At 35.2% G+C, this 27,320-nt stretch overlaps 1 protein-coding gene across 1 annotated transcript in view; it reads left to right on the top strand.

The window, feature by feature from the left end:
* Window positions 1-27,320, top strand: part of BANK1 (B cell scaffold protein with ankyrin repeats 1) — a 283,522-nt gene that overhangs the window by 15,738 nt on the left and 240,464 nt on the right. Inside the window, exon 3 of the mRNA XM_040625306.1 lies at window positions 17,259-17,657. Within this exon, the coding sequence (XP_040481240.1) occupies window positions 17,259-17,657 (399 nt within the window). The remainder of the gene's footprint in view (window positions 1-17,258; window positions 17,658-27,320) is intronic.

Genomic DNA, 27,320 nt, shown 5'->3' with positions numbered 1-27,320 from the left:
ACTTTTACACTAACCCCAGGATAAATAGAGTTAAAAGATTCTTCAACTACAGGTCTTAATGCAATAATATTATAAACTACCTTGTGTTGAGGTAGTTTCTAAAAATCCATTTCCTTTTTATGCTATGTAAGTTCCTTTAAGGGCAGGAATTGTGCTTCACAATCTTTATATCTCTTAAAGTCTGAACAGTTATTTTGAATAATAATCATTAAGTGATTATGAAGTAAATATATGAAAAGATATAAATGATTATGAAATTGATATTGAGGTATTGTTGTCAACATTATGATACTATGGATGATCATGGAAAATATCATGCTAAATATCAGAATGCTTGATCTGAAAACCCAAGCAGTGAGTGAGACTATAAAATGTTAGAACAGTTTAAATAGGTGATGGGGATCAAGGAGTGCACTTGTGGTGAGCACCAGGTGATGTATGGAATTATTGAATCACTATACTGTACACTTGAAATTATTATCACATTGTATGCTAATTAAATGGAATTAATATAAAACATTTAAAAAAGAAATTAAAACAAAAATCATGTTAGAGCAGTGAGGGTCAAGATCAAGAAGGGTAGGGACAATTACGTGTTAAATATGACTTCCTGGAAGTGTTAATGATTTCCAATGAATGAACCGTATCATTCGTCTCTCTATAGATTTTTATGTCTGTTGCTGATTTTCAGTTTTGCTTGCGATTGTAAACCACATTAAAATATAAGAATTCCTCAAATTAAAGCAGTAAAACTTTTAAATACTAGTAGTATCTTATTTTTATGCATTCAGAAAAAAATATAAGGGAAAATTCAGTATTTGATTAGCTATTTCTCTACACTGTCTTTAAATGTAAGTAACTAAGCAATCAGATTCAATAAATAAAATGGATTACAAAAATTAAGAATAAATTTAAAGCATTTTTTTTCATATATACTTGATAGCTCTATCTTTAAAACTTTACATGGTATAAAGCTTCTCCTTATATATTTTAATAGGAGAGAAGAAATATAGAAACAATTGCAAAAATTCTGTTTCTTCATATCCTAAAATTCTATTTCGTTGTCTGAAAGTCCACATTTTAAAAAGAATTCGTGCATAGATTTTATTATATTATACATTTCTAAATGTCAAATATTAATGAAAATAGCCCCATCAGGAATTCCTTATGCTTTGTTATTTCAGTTCAGAGTAGAGTTTAGTATTTAATCTTGTGCAAAATGTTAGCCATGGGTAAAGTAACTGAACGTGAATTTTTTCTTAGCTTTGGCTTTTGTAACCAGGTTAGTGCCTGACTTCTGGGCTGTTAATTTTCCTAATGTAGCACCTGGAGCATGGTAATTAATAATCGTAAAACAGCAATTTTTATAAACGTTAGTATGAAGTGGAATACTTTTAAAATTGCTTTTACTTAACCACATATGGTATAAATCACCCCCATCATTATTTATGGTACTTTATATAGTTTAGGAAAAATATAAACACAATATTCACTTTAGAATTACAGTTTAAATTTTAGATACATAATTTCAGTTGTTCTTACTGTCTGGAAACAGACAATTTGGCCGTATATGACAAACAAAATCACATTGGTGAAATAAGGCAGATTTTGAGCAAGTTAATGATTTTAGTGAATTAAATTACATGTATGCATTCATTCCTTAATAAAAAACATAAACCATTTGGATTTTTTTCTCATTAGAAAAGACTAAAATCTTTATATTTTTATGTATCAGCAAAATTTGAGAGATAATAACTGTAATCATCAAATATGGTACTAGAAATACTGTCTATATAAAAAGAGACTACAGTAATTCTCAAACTTGAGTGGACTAAAGAATTACCGGGATTGCTTTGGGTGCTTCATTATGTGATGGATGATAACCCTATTCCCAATTCTTTCCAAGTCCCAATCCTAATTCTAGGTCCCAATCCCAATTTTTTTTAAAGATTTTATTTATTTGACAGAAAGAGAGAGAGAGAGAGAGAACACAAGCAGGGGGGAGGGGAAGGGACAGAGGGAGAACCAGACTCCCTGCTCCCTGCTGTGCAGGGAGCCCGATTTGGGACTCAATCCCAGAACCCTGGGATCATGACCTGAGCCGAAGGCAGACACTTAACTGACTGAGCCTCCCAAGGGCCCCCACAATCCCTATTTTTCCAAGTTCCCAAAGAGGCTCTAGTGCAAGTAATTCCTTGACCACGTTATTAGGAGAGAACGGAGTCACAACAGGGCAGTATAGCTCTTATCAAATGTGTAACAGGGTTGAGGACTTTTCTGGAGGCGCCCAGAGGTTTGATCCTTAGCTATTGTATGAGCTCTACCCAGAAGTCATGTTTACCAAGAGCATAGGTCCCAGGAGACTTTGGGTTGCTTCTGTGAGTGGTAGGAGACACACTTTGCTAGGTTTGCTGTTTCCCTTTTAGTCAAGAATGGCTGCAGAGGATGCAGACATCAGGAAGAGGTGGGGGTTTACATGCTTGCTGGTGTTGCTTTCAACAAATGAGTAGACAATTATCCTATTCTGCCTTTCAGTATGTACATATTTCTAGTATATAGCCATTTCTAAGATATTTTAGAATCTCCATAGTAGGTTGTGAGGTAAACTTCCTGCAGAGGGTTTTGCTAAAGGTGTGTTTTTAGTTATATTCTCATATTATGACATCATATTTAATTCTGCACATAACAAAACTGTTCAAAGACATTAGTGTCTAAGTGATAATCAAATATTTGCTTATGTAATTAGATTGCAAGATTTCATTAGAATTTAAGAATATGGAGTGTATTTGTCATATCCTTGATTTATATACTTCAGTAATGGGGACTGAAGAGCATCCATTTGCACAGTTAAATCTCCCCTAAAGTCCATGAAAGGATTCAGGAAGAAAAACAAGCTATTTGGTCATTGTTCTTAAGCCATGATTAGTTGTACTCCCCTTCCCTGCCCCCCCCCCATTGGCATCATCTTGTGCTCTGGAAAGAAGAGGTAGAAATGGGGAGTGAGGGAGAGCAAAGGAACAAGGGAATACCAACACAATTTTCTCTTGCTCAGAACTAGGACAGAAAAATTAGATTTGCCAATGTACCTAAAGATAATTCTCTTTTTATAATCTGATAACTCATCATATGCTCTCATCCATTGGAAACCTCAAGGAAGGGACTGACTGCAGTTTAATTCATTTTTTAAAGAATATTGCCTGCATTATGGCTTGATACCTAAGCCAGAGTTGGTAATCCATGTGAATTTAAGCCCAGCTATGTGACTTACTCTTGATGCAATCTTGAGAGATCTTGAACAAGTCTTTCAAACATTCTAACTTGTGTTTTAAGTTTAAAATTTTGTTTTTAACTTTAATTGAGCTAAAAAAAAACCCTTTTCTTAAAACTATAACACTATGAGTAAAAAAAAATACACCATAAAATTAATGTGAATGCACTTTGTATATTATTAGTATTGAATGGCATTTCAGTTCCTTTGAAATATGTCACATTTATAATTAAGTCCATTTCCAGTAAAAGAAAACTCAGAGATTTGTATTGGGAATGGTGATGGGATGGAAGAATAAATATCCCTCTTCAATCCTTAAGTTGTTAAACAGTTGAGAAATAAAACACAAGAATAAGGCAGAAAGGAAATCAAATATTGCTTTAATTATTGATGAAGTTGGCATTGGCTACTGTGGTGTATATATCCGTGTGTTTGTAACATGAAATTTCAGAAATAGATGGCATTACCCAGCCAAACACAGAAGACCTTGGACCATAGACCAAGAGCTATCAAGAACATATGCCCTTGTATGTTACAGAAGCTTAACAAAACACTATAGGTAAGAATTGGAATATTAGTTACAAGCTTATCCTGAATCCCAGTCCCTATTAATGTCTCCTGGTCATTTAAAGAAGATGCAACTTTTAGATTAGAGATTTACTGAAATTACTAGTGCTAATTTAGATTTGTATCATATTCTCTCTTCATATATTTAGGGTTAGGTAATACGGGTATATAGTAAATAATAAAGCTTAAAATATTTAAATAGTTCAGTTACTCTGTTAGGGAGTTGCCATTCTGGACAAATTTTTTCAATTTTTATTAATTTCTTGGCAAATTTATCTTTTATAGTCATAGATACTTAGGTACAATCTAAAGTGAAATTAATTTTTAGTGTACTCTTCTATGCATTTGACAAACCCATATAGTTATGTAAATTTAGTCAAGTGACATAATTCCTCAAGGATATCCTGTTTCATGTCTTCAAGATTGCTACCTTTACTACCCTAACTTTGTTTAATTATATGCTTTTCTTTGAAATGAGCTTTGAACGTTTGTGGAAAGTACTTTGCCACAGGACAAGATATTTCCAAGATGAATTTCCTTACGACCATATAAAACTGATAAAACCTTGAACCTATTGTGACTCCAGTAAATATTCAGCAAGCATTTGTTGATCACCAATGTGGCATTAGTGATCCTGGTTGTTATAATGTCCAATTATACTTGTTATACTGGTCCAATTACTCAGAAAAAAAACTGGGAAACATGAGTTCAAATACATCTTCTCTTTATAAAAGTCACAAAGAATATATGGATATTATCGCATGGAAAAAGTAATTTGTAAGGCTCATTTTTCCAGGATATGTTCTCTTTTTTATTATTATTAATTTTTTATTTTAATTCCAGTATTGGTAACATACAGTGTTACATTAGTTTTAGGTGTACAATAAGTGATTCCACAATTCTATACATTACGCAGTGCCCATCATGACAAGCGCACTCCTAATCCCCATCACTCATTTGCCCCATCCCTCACCCACCTCCCTTCTAGTACCCAAGAATTTGTTCTCTGTAGTTCTGATTCTGTTACATGGTTTGCCTCTCTCTCTCTCTTTTTCCCATTTGCTCATTTGTTTTGTTTCTTCAATTCCACATGTGAGTCTGAGTAAAATCATATGGATATTTGTCTTTCTCTGACTGACTTATTTCACTTAGCATTGTACCCTCTAGCTCCATCCATGTTGTTGCAAATGACAACATTTCACTCTTTTTATGGCTGAATAATATTCCATTGTGTATATATACCACATCTTCTTCATCCATTCATTCATCAGTCCATGGACACTTGGGCTGCTTCCATAATTTGACCACTGTAAATAATGCTGCAATAAACACAGGGGTCCATGTATTCCTTTGAATTAGTGTTTTGTGTTTTTTGGGCAAATACCCTGGATTGTGGGGTAGTTCTATTCTTAACTTTTTGAGGAACCTCCATATGCTTTCCACAGTGGCTGCACCTGTTTGCCTTCCCACAAACAGTGCACAAGGTTTACTTTTTCTCCATGTCCTCTCCAACATTTGTTATTTCTTATGTCTCTGATTTTAGCGATTCTGACAGATGTGAGGTGATATCTCACTGTAGTTTTGATTTGCATTTCCCTGATGATACGTAATGTTGGGCATCTTTTCATGTGTCTGTTGGCCATCTGTATGTCTCCTTGATGTTTTCTTAATTAGTAAAATCATTTGTATATTTTAATTCTGAAATGAGCATATCCTTTCCACTCTTTCTTCTTTTACTGAAAGTAAATTAATAGCTCAGGTCTTTTCTTCAAAGGAAAGTAGACAGTTAAGAGATACAACCCAAAGTTCTGTCAAACTGGGAGAATTTCCTCTCACTGTTCCTTTTCAGGGATAGCTATGAATGGGCTATATATAATACAGTAACCATTAACTCTGGACTGTTGCCAGTATATTTTCAGACTCATTCAAACACTGTTGTCATGCTTCGTTTTTTCTGTTGTCATGTTAAGTAATTCTCCATGAGGCCATAGGTATGTGTTGAGGGAAAGGTGGTAGAACAATAGGATCTGGTGTGACAGAAGATTTAGTCACATGCTCATGGAACTTATCCCATACAGACCTACATGGGTCTGGTTGTGTATTTATCATTTCAATTTCCTATTGGAATATGGTTACTCACAACCAAATATATAATTTGGTGGGTCATATAACACCCAGTTTATGAATGACCAGTTGGACTACATAAACACTTAGGGTCCTATAGGCAGACCTTAATGTCTTTCTGGACCCAAGTATAACTCACAAGTTAATTTTCACATAGAAAAAGAATCATGGGAAGAATAAGGCATGGTCTTTCTCCAAAACCTTCAGGGTATGAGTTGTGGATTTTTTATTGAGAATTATCAGAAGTATGAGATAATATTATTATAAAACCCAAATGACAGGGAAGTCTGCACTGAAACCTGGACTTGCTGCAGGCCCCACTAATCTGCTCCCACTCAGAGCTGGTATCCTAATTGGTTACCTGGTGAGTGGTCAGGATACTGACCCAGATATATATGTTTCCTTTAAATGCAAAAAGGCCCATCCAATGGTGAAATACAGTAACTTATTTTTCAATACACAGGGTTATCCTGATACGACTTAAACCATTGGATGTGTAGAAAGTTTGCCAGTATTGTAGGATACTGAACTTCAGCATGGTGATAAACCTCACACTCTGGTACAGAAGTATCATATTAAAGCTTCTAGGGCATTTGCTCTTTCTTTATGAACAAGTTTATTTAGAATCATGTCATCAATTATACATTACATATGTATTATAATATGCTTTATGGTATAGCAATATTTCTGCAGACGACATTATGACAGAGATCATAGCCTTGAGGTAAGTCAGTGACAGGTGCTCCTGTCCTTGCCAGGTGAATGCAAACTGCTTATTATATTTATTGATTGCAATTTCGGGGAAAGTATTTACCAGGTCAATATCTGTATTTAGCTTCTATAAGCTGGTTAATTTGTTCCAGTAAAGATATTGTGTAGAACAGCAGTTGGTATCAACACCTAGTTATGTTTATGAAAATGAACAGTTATTTTGTACTGGCAAACTGATGAGTTGAATGAAGATGTGAAGATATAATCACTATTACATCTTTCATATCTTTCTTGGTGGCGCCAGTCTTTACAGTCATCCCAGGAATATAGTATTTGTTTTAGTTTATGCTTTTGGTAGTAGGTGGTAGGTGGATGGAGTTGAACAATTCTAGACACTTATACATTTCCTTTCCTACCGTAATGTCTTCATTCTCTGTAAGGGTTCTGCCATTGCTATGCATATGTATTGCCATTATATATTGCACAGGAGATCTCTACAAGACCACTGGAACTATTACTAAATATACCCAAGGCAAGATGTCATTTGTCATTACACTTGATTTCCATAAGTTCCCATTCTTACTAGGGTGCCATGCTGACGTTTTGGGTCTTCAGGAATTTGTGTCAATGGAGATCAGTAACTAATAAGCACTAGGAAATAACGGATATTCCTTTTTCCCAGTGCACATGGCTGCAGATCTCTGGGGAAATGCTTAGAAGAAGATTCATTGTATATACGTTTAGAAGCATAGAAGAATCCTTTTTCAGAGGGACTTGGCCTTCCCTCAGCCAGAGGGCTCTGAGTCTGCAAACCAGATAGAAGGCTGTGAATCTCCATTTACCTCGACTTAAGTCATTTTTTGCACCCAAATTTAGAATTTTTTTTGTTTATAAAGGTAAAACTGAACCTTCATGGCTATATGTATATTTCATTAATAAGGACCTTCTGATCAATTAATTACCACAACAGATCCCTGCAGTAAAAAATATGTGGATTACTTAAATTGCCTCAAATATTAAGAGCTGCCATTCAGACTTTTCTGCCAATCGAGACTTCATTATTCCTCATTGACATAAAAGAGTTCAATTTGAAGATCCAATCGTTATCATCATGTCCAGGGTACACAGGATGTACATCACAGAGCTTTTCATGATTGAATTTCTTAATGCTTAGTAAAGAGAATGTCAGAATACTCTAGAACAAGGATCGACAACCTGCAACCAATAGGCAAAATCCAGCTGGTGAACTATTTGTGAACAGTTTGTAAGCTCAGAACAGTTTTTATACCTTTAAAGGGTTATTTAAAAAAAAAAGAAAAATAAGGAAAAGGAGGTGAAGCAGAGAATAGAGAGAGAAAGAAAAAGAATATATCTTATATGACCCACAAAGTCTAAAGTATTTACTGTCTAGCTGTTTATAGAAAAAGTTTGCTTGCTGACCCCTTTTCTACATCATAGAAGGCAAGTCTGGCAATGTAATCACATTGAGTCCATAGTGATGGAGTCCAGATTTTAATTATCCATCCTAATAGGCTGCTAGTGCCACCCCAGGCACTTGAATTAGCACATTAAGTTCTGAATCTTACAGGAATACAACCATATTGATGGATTCCGTCAGATTCAGTCTTCTCTTTTGCAATCCTTGGTCTAATAACTCTTAAAATCCATTCCATACATATTTTCCAGACTAATGCTGATACATGTTGGCAATATTCTGTAATAATTTTTGTGTGTGAAATAGTTTTTCTAGAATCCCTTTTACTTATGGGATCTAACACTAGTTATTGAGCTTATGGGGCAGTCAAGGAGGGGTGTTGGCATAGATGCTGAGAAAAGTTGACATCACTTGAAGGCAGTTGCCTTAGGTAAGGTTCTTGAAACATTTTCTTTTTTATTTTGTTTTGTTTTTGTTTCTTTTTACAAGAGAAAATATGTTCACTCAGTTAAGAATGATCCAGAGATGCTTGGGAATTTAAAGTTCTCAGCCTCATCTCTGTCCCCAGTCTCTCTTGAGTCTTATGATTCCACACTTTCTTCAACAGTGTCCTCACATTGGTTTAAGAATCTTGGAGGGGTTTGCCTGCTACTGGAGCTATAACCCTATCTTTGTGCATATGCATGCTCTCTAGGACAGTCGGAGAAGCCATTATACACCCCTCGCCCCATCTCTGTAATTCCTGTTGCCACGATATTAATTCCATAGGCACTTGATCTCTCAAAACTTTCCCCACCATTGACAGTCCATACCAAATTATCCCTGGTGGAAAATTGAGTCATTATGATGCTTCTGCATGCCATAAATTGCCAATCTATTATTTTCCTTTGGCAAGGGGTTGCTTGTATTCTCTGCAACAATGAGAGCAACACAATTCCAAAATCCATCTCATAGAATCTATTTCCTGTGGCAACTCCTAGTACCTGTATTTATCAGGATCCTGGAAGGAAATAGATGTCACCATCAGAGATTTTAACTGAAAAAGAATAATACAGGGATTATTTATTAACATGTGCAGGGCTGAAGAACCCAAGAAGGGATAGTTAAGTATTGGAAGACTAACAGTAGGAATTCTTTACTACCCCTGTAAGGGAAGGGGAGAGAAGATGGTTGCTAGAGCTGCATGAAAGCTAGAGCCACAGAAGAAAATTCACAGAAAAGAGGATCACAAAAGAAAGCAGGGATTGCCAAAACCAGAATGGGGAAGTGAATGAAAGAGCCAGTAATTAACCCTATCATTCCTTTCTCTCACCTGCTCATGTTCTGATGGTGCTTTCCACTGGTGTGGGCACGGGAGCCTGGGTGATGTAATACATATGGGAGGAATCAGTCTGGACAGATCATAAAAAATATCCAGGTCCTAAAGAGATTATTCTTGAAGGTGAATTGAAGAAATGAGAAACACTTGAGAGACGGTATAAGGTGATACTATTACCATATGCAATTAATTCTGACGGTGTTTTTGTTTGGGGCTAGTCAAATTCTCTGGATTCAGATTTCATCTTAAAATTTATAGTGTATTGGGGCACCTGGGTCCCTTAGTCGGTTAAATGTCCAACTCTTTGATTTCAGCTCAGGTCATGATCTCAGGGTTGTGAGATCAAGCCCTGAGTTGGGTTTGGTGCTGGGTGTGGAGGCTGCTTAAGATTCTCTCTCTCCCTCTGCCCCTACCCCTTCCCTCTCTTAAAAAAAATTATAGTATATTTATATTTATAATTTATAATTTATTTGATCATAGCTTTCTTTCTTAGAGGAACATCAAATAATATCCTGTCTTACGGTCGATGTTGTGTTAGATTGAATAATCTATAGAATAATGGCAATAAAAAAGAGGGAAAGGATATGGACATTGCAGAAATAGGATTCCACAAATTTGCACTAACTTTGAAATATTTTAAAATCTGCTCACAGATATAGAATCTTTTATGTTTACAATTTTAAATAAACTATTAACAGTTTGTGTCAGAGATTAAAAACTGATAAATGTGGAGGAGTTGAACATTTGCAGTTTATATATGAGGGGTAGAAGGTCTTTGCAGAATAATCCTGTAACAGTTCACACCATGCTTTTTTTACAGAAAAGAAAAAAAATTCTCTTATAATGTTGTTCTGTGAAGCACAAAAGCATTTGTTTTCATCTTAAAAGGAAGAAGAAAGAGGAAGGTTCTGCATTTATATAAAAATAACTTTTCCTGGTTGTTCTTCATCATAGCTGAAAAGCATAATCTTAAAATGATGTGTTCGTGCCTTCCTGTGTGTGTGTGTGTGTGTGTGTGTGTGTCTTCCCCTATATGAGAGAGAGAGAGAGTGAGAGAGAGAGAGACAGAGAGAGAGATTTCCCCTGAAGAAAACTCTGAGAATTGGACATGAGTGCAGTTAGTTGATTTAGAGGATGAGCCCATGAAGCACTAGTGAAAAAAAACAGGGAATGTGAGACAAGGGGAGAAAAGCTAATAATGTGTGTATTAATAAGCAGAATAACACAATAGACAATTGCAATTCAGCATCACTGGGGATCCTCTAATTACTATGTAGAATAAACCCCAGAATTGTCCCACTGAAGGATGGGAAAGCTGTTATTTACACATTGATTTCCATCCTTCTTTGACTGAGGGTTGCCTCCCAGCACTCCCTGCCCTAAATCCCCACGCTTCTGAACTTCCAGGCAGATGCATGGCACTGAGGAAGCTCCCTCAAAACAGAGAAAGTCCTCAGACAGCAAAACAGAGGTTGGAAATGGTCAGTGTGCTTAACAGCTGACCACTAACCTGCAGCTCTTGGGCCAGGAAGATATGGGATGTGCATTAGCAGAATCTGCTATACAGATACCCACAGAAAACACCTGGTATTTTTTTGTCACTATGAATAAGTGAAATTAACCAACTTTCTTGGAGAAGAAATACAAGTTATATGTTTTACTACATTAATGCCTTTGAAAAAATCCCCAGTTTTGTTTCCTTGTTGTACTAGTTAAAGTACAAAATTAGAGTTATTAGGACAAGTTCAATTACACTTACTATGTATTTTGAATAATGATATATTTGTGTGTGTGTGATTCTATCAAGATTAATGTTCATGTTATCACTACTGGGTCCATTATGGCTGTAAGTCATTTCTTTGTAATTTTCTGCTTTTTTTCCTGCATTTTGGTCACCAGGTAGGAAAATATAATATTGAAAAGATGCATTTTTCTATCTTCATTATGCACAGACATGGGTAAGAGATGGGATATTATTCAAAAAGAAGAAAGTATGCCATCTGAAACTACATATATGTAATAGGAAGGAATTTGATTCATGATCAGTCTCATTCTTTTGGTAATATGTAGTATAATCTGCTCTCAGTGCAAAAGCAATTATTGATATCAATTGATACAAATTTTCTTCAAGTTAAAAAGTTTGTTATAGTACTTTGTAACATAAATAAAAGGCATCATTATGGAATCTGAAAGAACACTTTATAGTAAATTTATAAAAATTAATATGGCTGTATTCTGTTCTACCATTGCAAAATGCTGTCATTTACATTTTATTGCTAGACTGGAGGTTTACATTTTAAATAATGTTTTTATAGACCTTAGTTGAATCTTCAAAAGCAATTTCCTTTTACTTTGTTGAAGCTTTCCAGGAATGAAAATTTTGTGTTTCTGTATTTCAGATTCATCATTTATTGTTTCACTTCACAGCCTATAAAAGTCGGCCAATCTTAGTGACAATAACCTTCCTTAAACTGGCAAATAATGAGTTAGGTTTGGTTATTTCAAACTTATTTGTTGTAAAACAAAGGCCAGTGGGTTCCCCGTGAGAATCAATAGAGAACTATCGTTGGGGCTACAGTCCAGATGTTACTCAAGGACAAACTTCTGTTTTCTAGAATAAGGAAGAAGAAGACCATGGCTGTGAAAAGGCCTTTTATTAACTTTCACATTTTGACTCAACATGGTTTCAAAACAAAAAGATTGGAAGGCAGCATAAGGAACAGTTACTGTCTCTGTGGCCCTGACAAGTTACTGAACCTCTCTGAGGCTCCGTGTGACCACCAGTAAAGTAAGAATAACAGGGCAACTCCATATAGTTTTATGAAGAGTGAATGAAATAATACATGTTACATGCTTAGCAACATGCCTATTACATGGAAAGTCTCAGTAAATAATAATTGAGAAAGTTAAAGATTAAAAGATTGAAATGATTTTATCTATTATAGAGAAGAAAGGGATGACATTTAATGCTTATCTTCAAGCTTTTGAAAATTGTCATACAGGGGTTATTGACTAACTATAAGTCAAACATAAATTCAAAAGGAAGGCTCAATTTCAACCTAAGAATAAAATGGCCACAGGGTATTGAGAAAGACTACCTGTCTACTTTTTCTTGGGAAGTTTTGAAAGATAAATTATGATTGTCTTTCGAATTGATTTCCTATGGTAGTGTGATTCCCAATGACATAACATGGAAATATTCATTCTGTACTTTAAAGATTTTATTTATTTATTTGTTTGTTTTATTTTAGAGAGAGAGAGCAAGAGCGGGCAAGGAGCAGAGGAGAGGGACAAGCAGACTCCACACTAAGCATGGAGCCCTACCTGGGGCTCAGTCTTAAGACTCAGATCATGACCTGAGCCAAAATCAAGAGTCAGATGCTTAACCAGCTGAACCACCCAGGCGCCCCTCATTCTGTACTTTAAAATATCCTCAAAGCTTGTTCTATAATTTTATTGATTTAAGTTTTAGAGTCGAGAAAATAGTTCTGTAAGTTCTTCATAGATAACCATACTCTTGGAGTACACCATATGTTCTATTTCCTCTTTTTCCTTGGTGGGAACCGGAGTCACGGTAAGCTTTCACACACTTTGCGTACTTGAGATTAACTCGTAGGCTGTTAAATATTGACTAACACAACTCATATCACCACGAAGAATCTGTCTTAATCTTTTAAATAATGTTATTATGTCCTTTGCTGTTAGAGGTTAAAAGGACAGGCTGTAGGGTCAGACTGCCTGCATTGGAATCCTAATTCTAGTAACACTTCAGTTTTCCCATCTGTAAAATAACAATAATATTTGAATCTACTCAATAAGGCAATTTTGAGAATAAAGTAAAATGATACATGTAAGACATGTAGAGTTCTAGTTTACTTGAAACACTTGATAATTCACATTATCAGTTTTATCTTTACTGTTTATTTTATAACTATACACCAGCTTACTCTGGCTATATATAATAGAAAGAAAACTCTTTCTTCCTCAAACATAAAAATACTGAATTAGGGCACCATGTTTGTGTCTGTTCAACAAGTATTTATTTAACATCCAGGCTGGGTGAGACACTACACAGAAAATAGCAGAATTACCCTGATGACTCATACACAACTTGCGTATGATTCTGATATGTTTTCTGCCAGATGTCATTTTCATTCTGCACACGTAAGTATATTAAAAGATCTACAGAATACCTGTTCAAGAAACTGTGGTAGGCATTGTTTAGGAATCAAAGAGTTGAAAGAGAAAGCATCTGTCCTTGGAGATAATATTTATATCATGAGAAAAGACATAGATAATTCAATAAAAATACAATAGCTCTCAAAATCATTATAGTATTAATCAGCCCATCAGTGTTGTAGAAAATACAAGTTTTATATCCAGAAGAAAAGAGATAATTGTGGATTACAAGAGTTTTGGTGTTTTGCTCTTTGTATTCATGATAATACCTAACCACTGATTTTTAAGGATGATTATTTTGTTTTATAAAATAATATAGATTTACTACAAAATATAAGCAATATGGAAGAGGTTTTTATTATTTATTTATTTATTTTTAAAGATTTTATTTATTTATTAGAAAGAGAGAACAAGAAAGCACAAGCAGTTGGGAGGGGCAGAGGGAGAGGGAGAAACAGACTCCCCGCGGAGCAGGGAGCCCAACTCCATCCCAGGACCTTGAAATCATGATCTGAGCTCAAGGCAGACAGTTAACCAACTGAACCACCCAGACATGCCTGGAAGAGGTTTTTTTTTTTTTTTTTTTAAAGAAAACAATATATCTCTCACAGTCCTATCTTTCATGGATAACTGTTGCTAACAGTCAATAGAGTTATTTTAAGTAGATGCTCTTGGGTGATTGTTTAAAAAGAGAGCATATTCTACATGCTATTTTTAAATAAAATAATTTAAATTAATATAAAGTAAAATTGAAGGACATATTAATTTTCAGATAGAAATCTTTACTTGAAATACTCTAAATTATTTATTGTTTAGGGAAAATGATGATACAAAAACTAGAGAATGGAATCATTTTTTAAATTCATATTTCAAATTTAGGAAGTATTACATGACTAAATTCTATGAAAGATAAGGTTAGTATTTTATACTATTTTTTCCTCAAATGCTTAGCTTTCCCATCCTGTGAGTACTTTTATTTCATCGAGATTTTTAATATCTGCATTTTGTACTGCAATCGTAATCCCCTCAATATTTTGTCTTTGTTCTATAAGTAGTTGTATTCAACCTACCATGTGTTCTTTTTTCAAACTTTTTTACCTTTCCATTTTGTTTACTTTGGTTCTTCTATGTGAAGCCTGTATTTTTCTTTGTTATTTAAATTTTGATTATGGTTACATTTACATATTGAACAATGATAAAACATCTATAATGAACACCAGCAGCCCCCTGTTCTCCCCCTCCCCAAACACAATTCCATTCCCCATAGAAACTCAACAACAATAGTTCTTTCAGATTTTTCCTTTTTGTTGTTCTATTCCATGTTTCTAAAAGACTCATCTATACTACAACTTCTTGATTTACTAATTCTGACTAGTATTTGTTGGTTTCCTGTAATGTGCTTTGGCTTTCCCTCCCAAAATGCTCCATTCACCTGTTAGAAGTCCCTACTGCTCTCTAGGCCTCTTGCACAGCTGTCATCATGGAACTTCCTTCTTTCTTTTGATACTTTACTTTTTTATTGCAGAATAATTTACACACACAAACTAAGATATACAGATAAATAAACTTATATGTGTGTGTGTGTGTGTGTGTGTGTATATATACATATACATATATATATACTTTGTGTGATAGCCATTCAGACCAAGACAAAACCATTTCCAGAATCCTGGCAGGTTCTCCCATGCCTGCTTTCGTTCATTACTCCTATGCCCAGATATTCTGTCTGTATCACCATGGATGGGTTTGTTTGGGTTTTTTTCTGGTTTTGAGCTTCATATAAATACAATCATGTGGCATACACATTTTTTCTTCTTTCACCCCATCTTATGTCTTTGGATTTATCCATGTTTCATGCAGCAGTGGTTCATTTTCACTGCTGTCCAATATTCTATAGTATAGATATACTATAAAAATTATTTTTGTAAAAACTTTCTTGTAATTCCTTCTAACCTGAGCTTGATATTGCTCTGAAGAAATCTTTGACCAACTTAATATTTTTCTCCTCCTGGGTGACTTGTTGTTCCTTCCTGAATATATGAAGACATTTTATAATAATCATTAAACCAAAGGCAATTTAATCAAGATAGATTTTCCCTTAACAATTTTTCTTAGAACACGATTATGCCCCACTGGTACATGGAACTGGTTCCTTTGTCTTTCGTATTTTATGGATTTTTAAAATTATATTTTAAAATATTTTAATGTGTCTTTTGTTCTCTTCTACTTCAGCTTTTAGGTTGTCTTTGTATTAAGTCTTTTCCTTTTTTGTCTCTTACCCAGATATATCATATTTTTACCAGTTGCTATAACCTTGTTCTCTTTTTCTGCATTTACTCTGAAAATATCAAGCTTTTCTTTCAGTCCAGAAATTAAAATATTATTTATGTTTAACCTAGTTATTGCTTTTTGTAGTTTATGTATTATCTGGGTAATGGTACTGTTTTGGCTCAACTTGTCTCCTTATCTCTTAGATACTTTTCATTTTGCTTGTGTTTCTCTTAGCTCTGTTTAGGCTTTCTGTTTGCTTAATATAGTGTAGACAAAAGTTCTTTAAATTCCCCTATCTTTTTTGCTACTTTTTATCTTTCCCTTCAAGCTACAGTTTAGGTGACAAAATCTATGTTCCAGGCAGTTTTTTATGACCCGAAAGAAAAGGGGAGAAGTAGCAAAGTGTCCTAGGTTGGAGGTCCTGGGTTGTAGTCTCTAATGAGACCTGTTAAGTGTTGTCTGCGAGGCCCCTTCTCTGCCCAAGGATGCACTTGAGTTCCTGTGGGATTTGCCTGGATTTCCTGACTCAGCTGTGAGCCCTGGCTTGTGGAAAGTCCTGACAGTCTTTCCTATTTCTGCAGACACTCCCTGATCAGTTTCCAAATGAGATTCATAAGCACCCTGGTGGTTTTGGTGATGACTCAAGTTTCTTTATCAGAATTAGTTATGGGGTCAGAGAGAGGTTTAGGATTAGTGTTGTCCCATCAGAACCTTCTAATTATTTCATTAGCATGAAATTTAGTTTATGACATGAGATAGTACCCACTTTATTTCATTCCTGCTATTGAATTTCTTTCTTTTTAAAAATCTGTGTTTTGTTAGTATTCAGAGCTTGGGAATTCTGTCATCTGTCTTTCTGCAGTCATCTTTACCTGGAAAAAAGAATTGAAAGTTCTTTAATGAAAATTCTCTCATATTTTCACAGAATAAGCTGATTCCTTAGGTAGGGCTTATTTATTTATTTACTTTTACCTTCATTTAGTAGAAGAAAGAATAGCTCAAAGGGGTTAAATACTGTGATCTAGGTAAATTTTGTGGTTACTGGCACAGCCGTGCCTGGTAGCCTAGCTCCTATAATCCCACAAGATATTCTTTTTATTCCACCATGAAACCTCTCTCTTCTTTGGGTTGAGTATCCTCATTCACTCTGGTACAATGAGTACAGTGTAGACTTGCACAAAGCATGAACTGTGTTGACCTTCAAGATTACTTTAATCCCATATGATTTCATAATGAGGATAACATAAATTATATTATTGGTCTCTGGTATCATAAAAGTAATATATTCCCTAGAGAATACAGAAAAATGTTTGAGATTAATAATATAATCTGCTGTTAGCATTTCAAACATAAGAAAATTAAAATATTGTTTTCTCTTTTTCCAGAAAATACCAAAGACATCATAATGATATATGAAGAAGATGCTGAGGAATGGGCTCTGTACTTGAAGGAAGTTTTTTTACATGTTGTGAAAAGGGAAGCAGTCCTGTTATATTGCTTGGAGAATTATTGTTTTTGGGATTTTGAACTGCTGAGTTTAAACTCTTACAAATGTAAACTTTTGATATTATCGAATGGCCTGCTTAAAGACCTATCTCCAAAGAAATGTCAGTTTCTGGAAAAGGTACTTCATTCAGCAGAAAGTGTGGTGACTCTGCTGTGTGGGGTGACGAGTTCAGACCAGCTCTACAAATCGTTAAATATCCCTGGAGGCAGATGGGAGATGTCTACTGAGCAGGAGCCCCAAGATTACATCGCTGTAATTGAGACTATCATATTCAGAGGTAATGTTGCCAAGTGTTCTTTATATTTTTTTATAACTGAGAAATCCAAATTTTTTTTGAACCAGTGAATATCTGATATTAGGATAAAAAAGAAAAATGGAAGCCAGCTTTATGTTATATGTATGTTGCACTTTCCTCAAATGCATGAAGGTTCTTAATTTTTAGCTATCTTCCAATCAGGGCTTATCAGTTGTTTTAAAAATGGTTTATAAATATATTCCTTAGGGTAGCCTGTGTGAGCTCATACTTGGTAGAACAGGTATGGTATGCTAATATGGCAGTTTGGTTCTAGAAGCTGGTTTCTTACTTAACTAGTAAGGCTTGAGTTAATAGCTACCCTATTACTGTTACCAGTCAGTAGCAGTCCAAGCCTTGAAGGTCTGCTTTAGAATTATAAAACTTCTGTTGTGTTAATAAGTGTATAATATCTCTTACTACGGTATGGAATACTGTTATTTTTATTAGTTTTAAATTTTAAAAAACTTCATTTTAATCATACAGCCACATGTCAAAGAGCAGAACACAAGGTTCCCCTTCGGTAATTAATTATGGTTCCATGTAATAATCAAAACTCTGAAGCTCTCTAATGTTAAAGTTTCTCCCTCCCCCTGTTCTATTCTGCTTCTGCCTGGGTGCAGAGGTGGTGCTGTGTCAGCTGCTTTCCTGGTTTTCTCAATCTGCTTTTAGCCTTTTATTCCCAGTGTTCTACTATGGCTCCCTCTCCGAGAGGAAAGAGGTAAGGTTCTTATTTTCTATTGGCCGTATCGAATATTAAGTGTTGCCTCTTTTTCTTGGAGCATATTTCTGGGTTCTTTGGAGTTCCCTTCATTTACTGGGATGTGTCACCTGTGGCTCCTTAATCAGACAAGTGTGTCCTCTCTTGAAGCTCCTGCTTGTGGTGGTCCGTCCACTATGGTTTCTTACTATTGATATCTGTGGCTCTCTCCTGTGTCACTTTTGATAGAAATCATGCCAAGATTTCCCCTAGCTGGCCTTTTCTTTCACTTGGCCCACATCTGTCTGTAAAAACATGTGTTTGTCTTTTCCCTGCCAAACTCTGGGCATGCAAGCCATTTTCAGTATGGCCAATGCCATCTTACCCTCCAAGCAGCAACACAGTCACAGCTTCTTGCCTTTAGTCGTTTCCAAACATGGGTCTAGCATGAATCTTGTTCTGTAAAACCAGAGAATGTCTATCAATCCCCAGTCCTTTGCTGGAGGCCCTTGTCACTGTGCTTGAAAATGGTGCCATCCATCCGTCTTCCTCATGGGGAATGGTGGAATGCACAGCACACCAACAACTCGCTTTAAAAAATCCTCTTCCTATTTTCTAGCATTCCAACCTCTTCAAATTCAGTATTTTCTAAGCCTCGTTTTATAGTTATCTATGGTTACATAACAAGTTACTCTAAAATTTAGCAACTTAAAACAGCAAATGATGATTGTATCACAGTTTCTGGAATTAAGGAATTTAGGAGCTGTGTAGCTGGGAGGTTGTGGATCAGGGTATCTTGTGAGGTTGCAGTGAAGCTGCCCAAAGCTATAGTCCTCTTAAGCCCCCACAGTCCACTGGGGAAAGATTTACTTCCAACAGGAGCGTACATTGTTGGCAAGTTTGTTATTTTTTTAATCATCTCATTGGATGAAAGTCATCTTTTATAGATTCCTGAGAAAGGGCCATTGGGAGCAATATTTCTGAAATTTTGCATGTTCAAAATTCTTGCATGTTTGTTTCTTGGAGTATAGTTGGGCTGAGGACCATTTTGCTCTTCTTTCTTCTAGCATTATAGAATTTAGGGAATTCTTACTTACCTGGCTGAATAAATGATTCTTAATTTATATTTGAATTCTAGTGACTTTCACTAGAATTTTATTCTAGTGCTGACTGTTCTGAACTATATATATTGCCCATGGACAAGGTTATTTTTGTTTTTGTTTTGTTTTGATCTTTCCCCCAAGATAGAGATTCAAGTGTTCTTGACTTCTATCTTTAAATATTTGCACTATTTTCTTGTTATTATTTGTACTATTTTATTGTTATTTTCTTTTTCAGGAATTCCTTTTGTATGTATGTTGGATTTGTCTGTGCTGCACTCTGTAATTTCTCTCTAATTCTTTCTCATTCTTTATTAATATATATTTATTTAGTTTGCATCTATCACTTCAATCCTTGCTACTTTCTTATGCTTTCAGTGCTCTCTCTTCTCCTGTATTACTTCCAAATTCTCCTTCATCTTTATTGTGCTTTTACTTTTTTCCATTATGCCATTTGGTTGAGCACTAGGAGCTTACAGTTCATCTCTTCTTCTCGTACTGCTAACCTTGCCTTGACACCTTGCATTTTTGCATTATATAGATTCTTCAAAAAGGTGGTTGTTATTCATTCCATTTGAAAAGTTCATGGTGAAATATTTGGCCACCGTTTTCCGCTTCTTTAACGGTAACATGTTTTTAGTGTGTGTTCCCCTGTATGCCACTGGTTTTCTGCTCCCCTCCGCCCCCATCCTTTTCTCCTGCTCTTGTAGTATCTTTATATAGACCCAGTGCTGGTCCAGTTTTTCTTTTCGGTCACTAAGCTGAGTGAGTTTTTCTTGGTCTCGCCAAAGGAGATAGGCAGTGTGGGTTTTGTTGTTTGTTTTGTTCTATTCCTTTCACACACAGTGAAAGACTCGACTTCTCTGTTTCCACAGATATAGACTGCTTTCTACAAATCTGTCTTTTCTGTATAGTTCCTTAGTTAGCCTCCCTTTCTCTGCTTTTTGAAACCATCCACAGATGCTTCTACTTGAAACTGAAGCATTATGTCTACAACATTAAAAGGCATGGCTCCTGGCCTTAAGGAGCCATTTCTTTTTGAAATCTGCACCTTCTGGATTATTTCTTCAAGGTTTCTTTTCTCTTTTTCCTCCCGTACACCGTTTTGCTCAGTCATCACTAATTTTGGCACCCGGAGGTCTAGGATTTCACTGTTTCCTATTTATAATACATAGTGCATTTGCATAATTATTTCTCATTCTCTAGGTTTCAGAATGATTTCCAGGAATAAAATGGGGAAATATTGACTCTGTTCTACAATTTTCAAATTGGCAATCCTCAAGTTTCTTACAGTCTCTGGGTTTTTTAGTCCTCTTCATGTACATTAGAGGTTTGGGGGGTTTTTTTTTGGTTGAAAAGGGAAAATGTTACAGTTGGAAATTATGGGAAAGATTCCAATCATGTACATAAAGTGCAGGTGATTTTATACTAATTTCCTCCCCTGAGACAGAGGAGCACTAAAAATTGGCGGCAAAATTTTAAGTAATTGTCTACACCCATCATTTCTATTTCCTTGAAAAACTCAAGTTTGTTTTGACCACTTAAATTATGATATCACTGGTAGATAAAAATATGGAGGAATATCTTTTTGCTGTTTTACTTACTTTGTTTTATGATGAGTACCTTTGGGTGGCTATGTCAGTGGTGTTACCTATATCTTCGAATTATATTTCTATCGCTATTTGATAGGAGAAAATCGTACATTTTTTGGACAACACAGGACTGACTTTGAAGACACTGTTAACTCTCATCTTTCCACATTCAAGTATTAGACTCTGATTTCCTAGATTAACTTAGACGCACCTGACAAATGAGAATTATAACAAAGTTGTGTGGGAAAATACATTCCAAGATGATAAATTTTTCTGAACTACAAGCATGCAGCCGGAATGTAGATCTATAAACAATTTGCAAACCGTGCATAAAAGAACTTTTGTGTGTAGGTTGTGTCCCTTGACAAAATTGGTGCTAAATGCTGTAGTTCATGCAACAATAAATGTTTTAATAAACATTTTAAGTGATCTGCTAAAATATTTAGTTTTATACTGCTATTGGTGTTGAATACATAAAGTCTGGTTTTCAAAAAATAGGTGAAATAGGATGAAAGGTGTGAAATTCAATTTTTATTGCCCCTTTTCTTACCTCTTCTCTATCCCACAGAGAAATTATACAAAGAAAAAAGAAAGTTATTATTCAGAAACATGATAAAGAGAATAATAAAAATGCCAGAATGTCATGGAAATAATTAAATGTTCTAATATAGTCACATACAAAGGAAACCAGAGGAGATTTTTGTAAAACTTAATGAAAAAGAAAGATATTTTATAATTAATCAAGGCTCCAGAGAAGTTTTTAATATTAAAAAAAGATGAAAAAAGATACATTCATGGTTAATCTGAGTATTATATTTCCTTTTAAGGAATTAAGAAAGTTAAATTTCCTGTCTTCTTAATTCCCAAATTGAAAGTAATACAAACCCATCTGTGTTTTCCACAATTCTGTGTGTGCTACAACCACTTTGACCATATTTCTTCCTTTTTCGGTCTTCTATTTCTTTTTTTATTTTTGAATCTTTACCTCATTTTCTCCATCTAGTCTTTCTACATGTATAGGTTTCATATAGCATTGTTTACATAAAATTTAAATGATCCAATCTCAAATTTAGATAAAATAAACTAACATTTTTGAGTGTTACCATTGTGTACTTTATTGTTTATAAATCTTACCCTTAAAAAATGATGAGTAGTTCCTGTGATCATGGCACATTTATTGGATCTTTTTCCTCCCTTGCTCTCTCTTTTATATTGTGACATCTTTTGCCTTTGGACATTGAGGTTTGTTCTAACAGTTGGGTAGTGCTCTCCAATCTTTATTTTTATCATATTTTCATTATGTATATGAACATAATATTCATGTTTCCTATTCATTTTGTTACCGAGGGTGAGATGGAAAAAGAAAGAAGCCTCGGTTCTTTGTGCTGCCACAGTAAAGAATTACAGGACAATGAAACGAAAGTAAAACCAAGCAAAGTTTTATTAAAGTGCACTTCAAGGGAGAAATGGGCCAGTCAAGAGAGACATGGACCCAGAAACTCCAGGGTGTGGCTGTATATTCATTTTTTCTTTTGGGTAGGTCCATGGATCATAACATTTGAGAGACAGGCCTGGATTATAATAATTCGCCAACTTTCCCAAGAGGTATTCAAAATGCCTGCGTGGGGTAGGAAACCGCAACATTATTTCTATTCTAGAGACAGGTCAAATAAGGACAAGGGGCTGCTTGTAACAAGCACAACAAACTTAACTCTTCCTCTGACTGGATGCTGTAATGTCAAACTGATGGCTAGATGGGTGCAGTGGCGTGGTGCCTGGGCGGTCCTCCACTGGGGCTTTCCATCAGGACCTGTAAGGCCCATCCTCCTGTCATTTGTGCCTAGCTTCCTGCCTAACAATTTTATATTTCAATATTTCATATTTATCTTACTTTCTTCATTGTCAAATGGTAGATGTAATGGTGGTGGGAAAGCTGCTAACTTTTTCATGAAGAACTTTAACATTTTAATTTTGTTACCATACTACCAAACCAAGGATTCTGATTTTTAGCTTCATTAAACCTAAAGAAGAAGCCTAAATTAAGAATAGCAATGTTAGGGGCGGCTAGGTGGCTTGGTTGGTTAAGCACACAACTCTTGATTTCTGCTCAGGTCATGATCTGAGGGTTGTGAGATCGAGCCCCAGGTTAGGCTCTGTGCTCAGCACAGAGTCTACTTTGAGATTGTCTCCCTCTGCCCCTCCCCCTGCTTGCACTCACTCTTAATAAATAAATAAATAAGCAAATAAATAAATAAACCTTTTTTAAAAAGAATAGCAATGTTAACAGTGGAGTTACTGGACAAATAAAATAACAACATAACAGAAACAAACTATACAGAAACATTTGTTTTTCTTTCCTCCCATTTGAGCCAAGTACAGCTGCAAGAGCTCTGGTTTGCTGCTCAGTGAGGTCACATGACCTTTCAAATGAAGTCCATCCTTTCTGCGTGGTCTTTCAGCAACCTGAGGTTATGGCTCCAGCATAGAGGGTCAGGCCATCTCTGTTGTTACCATTAGTGTAGGCACATGCTGTTCGCATTGAACAAACACAGTCTCCCATTCCTGCCTCTGTACCATTTTTCTTACACTGCCTCCTTTACCTGGAATACCCTTCCCCATGTTTTCAGTTGAAATCCCAGCCATCCTTCAAGGTCAACTGTGAAAAGCTGCTTGATCAATGAATTCATCTCAGATCCTTTCTGCTTGAAAAATATTTTCCTTATCCCTAATTCTATTAAAATTTTATTGTTTACTTAGGACTCGCAATTCTCTGTAATTATTTTTGACAATTTCTTTTCTTTTCCCTGTTTCAATTTTAAGAATGTAATGCTGGTAAGTTTCTTTTTAAAACATTTCAGCATTCTAAACATCCAAAAAACAACAGAAGAGTACAAATTGTGCTTTTTAAGTACAGGTTTATAAATGTTTATTGATGCAGTTGGGCTTTTCTTTTTGATAATTATGAAAAGGTTTACTGCAGTATTCTTGCCAAGAATACATAACCCGAATCTAATCATGATGGAAATATCAGACAAACCCAAACTAAAAGAAATTCCACGAAAGAATTTTTTGTACTCTTCAAAAATGTTAAGGTCAAGAAACTAAAAGAAAGGTTGAGTTATTGTTCCATATTAGAGGAATCTAAAGTGATACGAAAGCTACATACTGCGAATAACCTTGAATTGGATACTGGACTAGGAAATATGGGACAATTGATGAAATCTGATTATTAACTGTATATTAGTAGTGTTGTATGAGGTTCTGTTTTCAGATTTTGAAATTATATTGTGGTTCTGTAAAGGAGTATCCCGTTTTTAAGGAAGTATATATTGAAGTATTTAGGAGTAATGTGGCAGGATGTCAATTGGCATATATATATACACACACGTACATATATATAGACACACACAAATTTAGATAGACATATGTATCTTTTTATACAGGCATATGTATATAGGTATGTCTATGTGTGTATTGTATGTATGATAATTGGCTAAATATCCTGAGTTATCTACTATGCATATCTATAGTTCTAAGAGATAAACAAAAAGCGAAGTAAGCACGTTCTTGTTCTAGGTGCTGATAGTTGTGTAGCTTTGAGAAATGATGCTTTTCTGAGGACATAGTTCAGTGCATGCACTGTGAAATTAGACCTAATTACCCTGTGATTGGCATCTGCGGAGCCTATAAATCTTTATTTCATATGTAATGATACAGCGTTCTCCTGCCATTCTTACTGTGGGGATGGGGGTAATCATCTGGCATGAGGCATAAGAAGTCGATCTTTTTTTCTACATATTTAGCCCTTATGTCAAGTACCATATCTTAAGTCTTCTACTCTGGTCTGTTTTATATTATGTTTTCATCTTAGAAAATCTGAGTGGTTTGAAAACATTAGATGATGATTAGGAACCTTCAATTTACAATGAGTTTCTCCTCAAAATTTCCTGTATAAGCTGAATGTTTAAAAGGTAAATTTATTTTGTTCATTAAGAAAATTTTAAATAAATATATTTCACACAGAAACCCTACTAGTTGCCTCAGAATAATAGGGGTAGCAGAGAGGTGACTTAAGTAATAATACTTCTCACCTGCTATTATTATGCTGATTAAATTATTTATACATATGAAGGCTTTTAAAGAGTTTCTGCCAAAGAATCAGTGCTCAATAAATATAAGTTGGTTTTATTACTCTTCTTTCTGTACATAAAATGAGAGGAAGGAAGGAAGGGTGGGTGGGAGGGATTAGATAGATAGATAATTGGGTTTGTTTTTCTCACTAGCTAGATGTGGTAAATATGGAAAAAATATATACATGTTAAAAGCAAGCAGAAATTCCATTTTCTAGTGGTTCTAGTTCATTTTCATAATTTGATGGGTTTAGGCTTTCTCTAATAAGATGAATGAAAGAGAACTACTCCTAGTTTATTAAATGTTTGTAATTTTTGAAGTTTAAGTATTTTTTTTGAAGATTTTATTTATTTATTTGTCAGAGAGAGAGAGAGAGAGCACAAGCAGGGGGAGTGGCAGGCAGAGGGAGAAGCAGGCTCCCTGCCGAGCAAGGAGCCCCCAATGCCAGGACTCGATCACAGGACCCTGGGGTCATGACCAGAGCCAAGGCAGATGCTTAACTGACTGAGCCACCCAGGTGTCCCTTGAAGTTTAAATATTTTTTAGAGTAAAGGGAACTTGGGGCGCCTGGGTGGCTTGGTCAGTTAAGTGTCCAACTCTTGATTTTGGCTCAGGTCATGATCTCAGGGTTGCTAGATCAAGCCCCACTTTGGGCTCCACATTGGGCAGGGAGCCTGCTTGAGATTCTCTCTCTCCCTCTCCCTCTGCCCCAACCCCCCTTCCTCTCTAAAAAAAAATTAAAAGATAAAAAAAATAAAGGGAACTTATAAATGGTAAATTTAATTTACTGGTTTTATGAAGTAATGTAAGTCTTCCTGTATTGTTTCATGAAGTAAAAGGAGCCTTCCTCCATTGTTCCAACTTTATATAAAAGCAAGAATAAATACAAATCATTATTCATTTTGTGAGTCTCTGTCCTTCAGTCAGACTGCAAGGAGTGGGGAGAGGGCTTGCCAAAATTTCAGATACCTGGCCCCACCCTAGTCCTACTGAGTTACAGCTCTGGGAGTGAGTTGTGAAAGCAGAGAGCAGAGGTCTTGGGAATAAACATTAAATGAGTTCCCCTTGTGGCTTGTGCACCCTGAAGTTTAAAAACCACTGATCTGGACCAATTTTCTCATGAATATAATCTTTGTTGATGGATAATAAAGCATTGCTCAAAGAATAGAAATGGTGGCATTGTGCATTTTAAATCAGTATCTCTCCTTTGTTGTTTGAAAATTTCTAATTTTTCTTTTTGAAAAGGAACTCACTTATGATGATTTTGTAAATGTGCATGCAATTATAATTTACCTCATTACTTTAAAAAGTAATGATTACCTTGAAACATGACTCCTGATCATTTTTACTGGTATAAAGTTATTTTTGAAATTCTATTCTTGTACTCTATTGTGAAATACATTATGCGTACATAGCAGAGTATATGTGTATAAGCATTTTGTAGAGAAATTTAAAAATCACACACCTGCAGGCTTGTCTTCACCTTAAGATACAGAATGTTACTAATTCCCTTGAACTCCCTGGGGACCTCTCCCTCCATCATCTTTCTCATTCCCATTTTCTTAGCTACCCACCATTCTGCAATTTCTTTTTATAGTGTTTTGTTTTGTTTTGTTTATAGTTGTACTGCATGTGTATTTATCTATAAAATATATTATCTGGATTGCTTGGGTTTTTACTTTATATTAATGGAAACATATTGTATTAACTCTTTTCTGATTCAGTATTGTGTTTTTTGAGACCTATCCATGTTGATGTATATATAGTTCAGTTATTTTCATTGCCCCATAATTGAATGCACCACAATTTGTCATTCAAGTTTATTGCTCACATAAATTGTAAGTATTTTGCAGAGCTTTTTGGTTTGGGTTTTCTTTAATCAATGCAATTACAATCCTGTTGCACAAGTGTTAGTTTTGAGGCGTGTGTCCAGGAAAAGAATTTTTGGGTCACAGCATTTATGCATATAATAGTTAATGTAAATTGTCTTTCCAGTGCTGTTGCACCAGTTTATTTGATATAGAAATGTGTGGGTCCCCAGTGCTTCCCATTCTTTCCAATACTTGGTACCTTCTGAATTCTTAGTTTTTAGTTATGCAGTTTAGTGGCTGTGAAAGAAAATTTT

This window comes from Ursus maritimus, unplaced genomic scaffold (genome assembly GCF_017311325.1).
Source record: "Ursus maritimus isolate PB19 unplaced genomic scaffold, ASM1731132v1 scaffold_8, whole genome shotgun sequence".
NCBI classification, from domain to species: Eukaryota; Metazoa; Chordata; class Mammalia; order Carnivora; family Ursidae; genus Ursus; species Ursus maritimus.
Note: the sequence above shows the minus strand (reverse complement) of the source record. Positions and strands in the feature narration are given on the sequence as shown.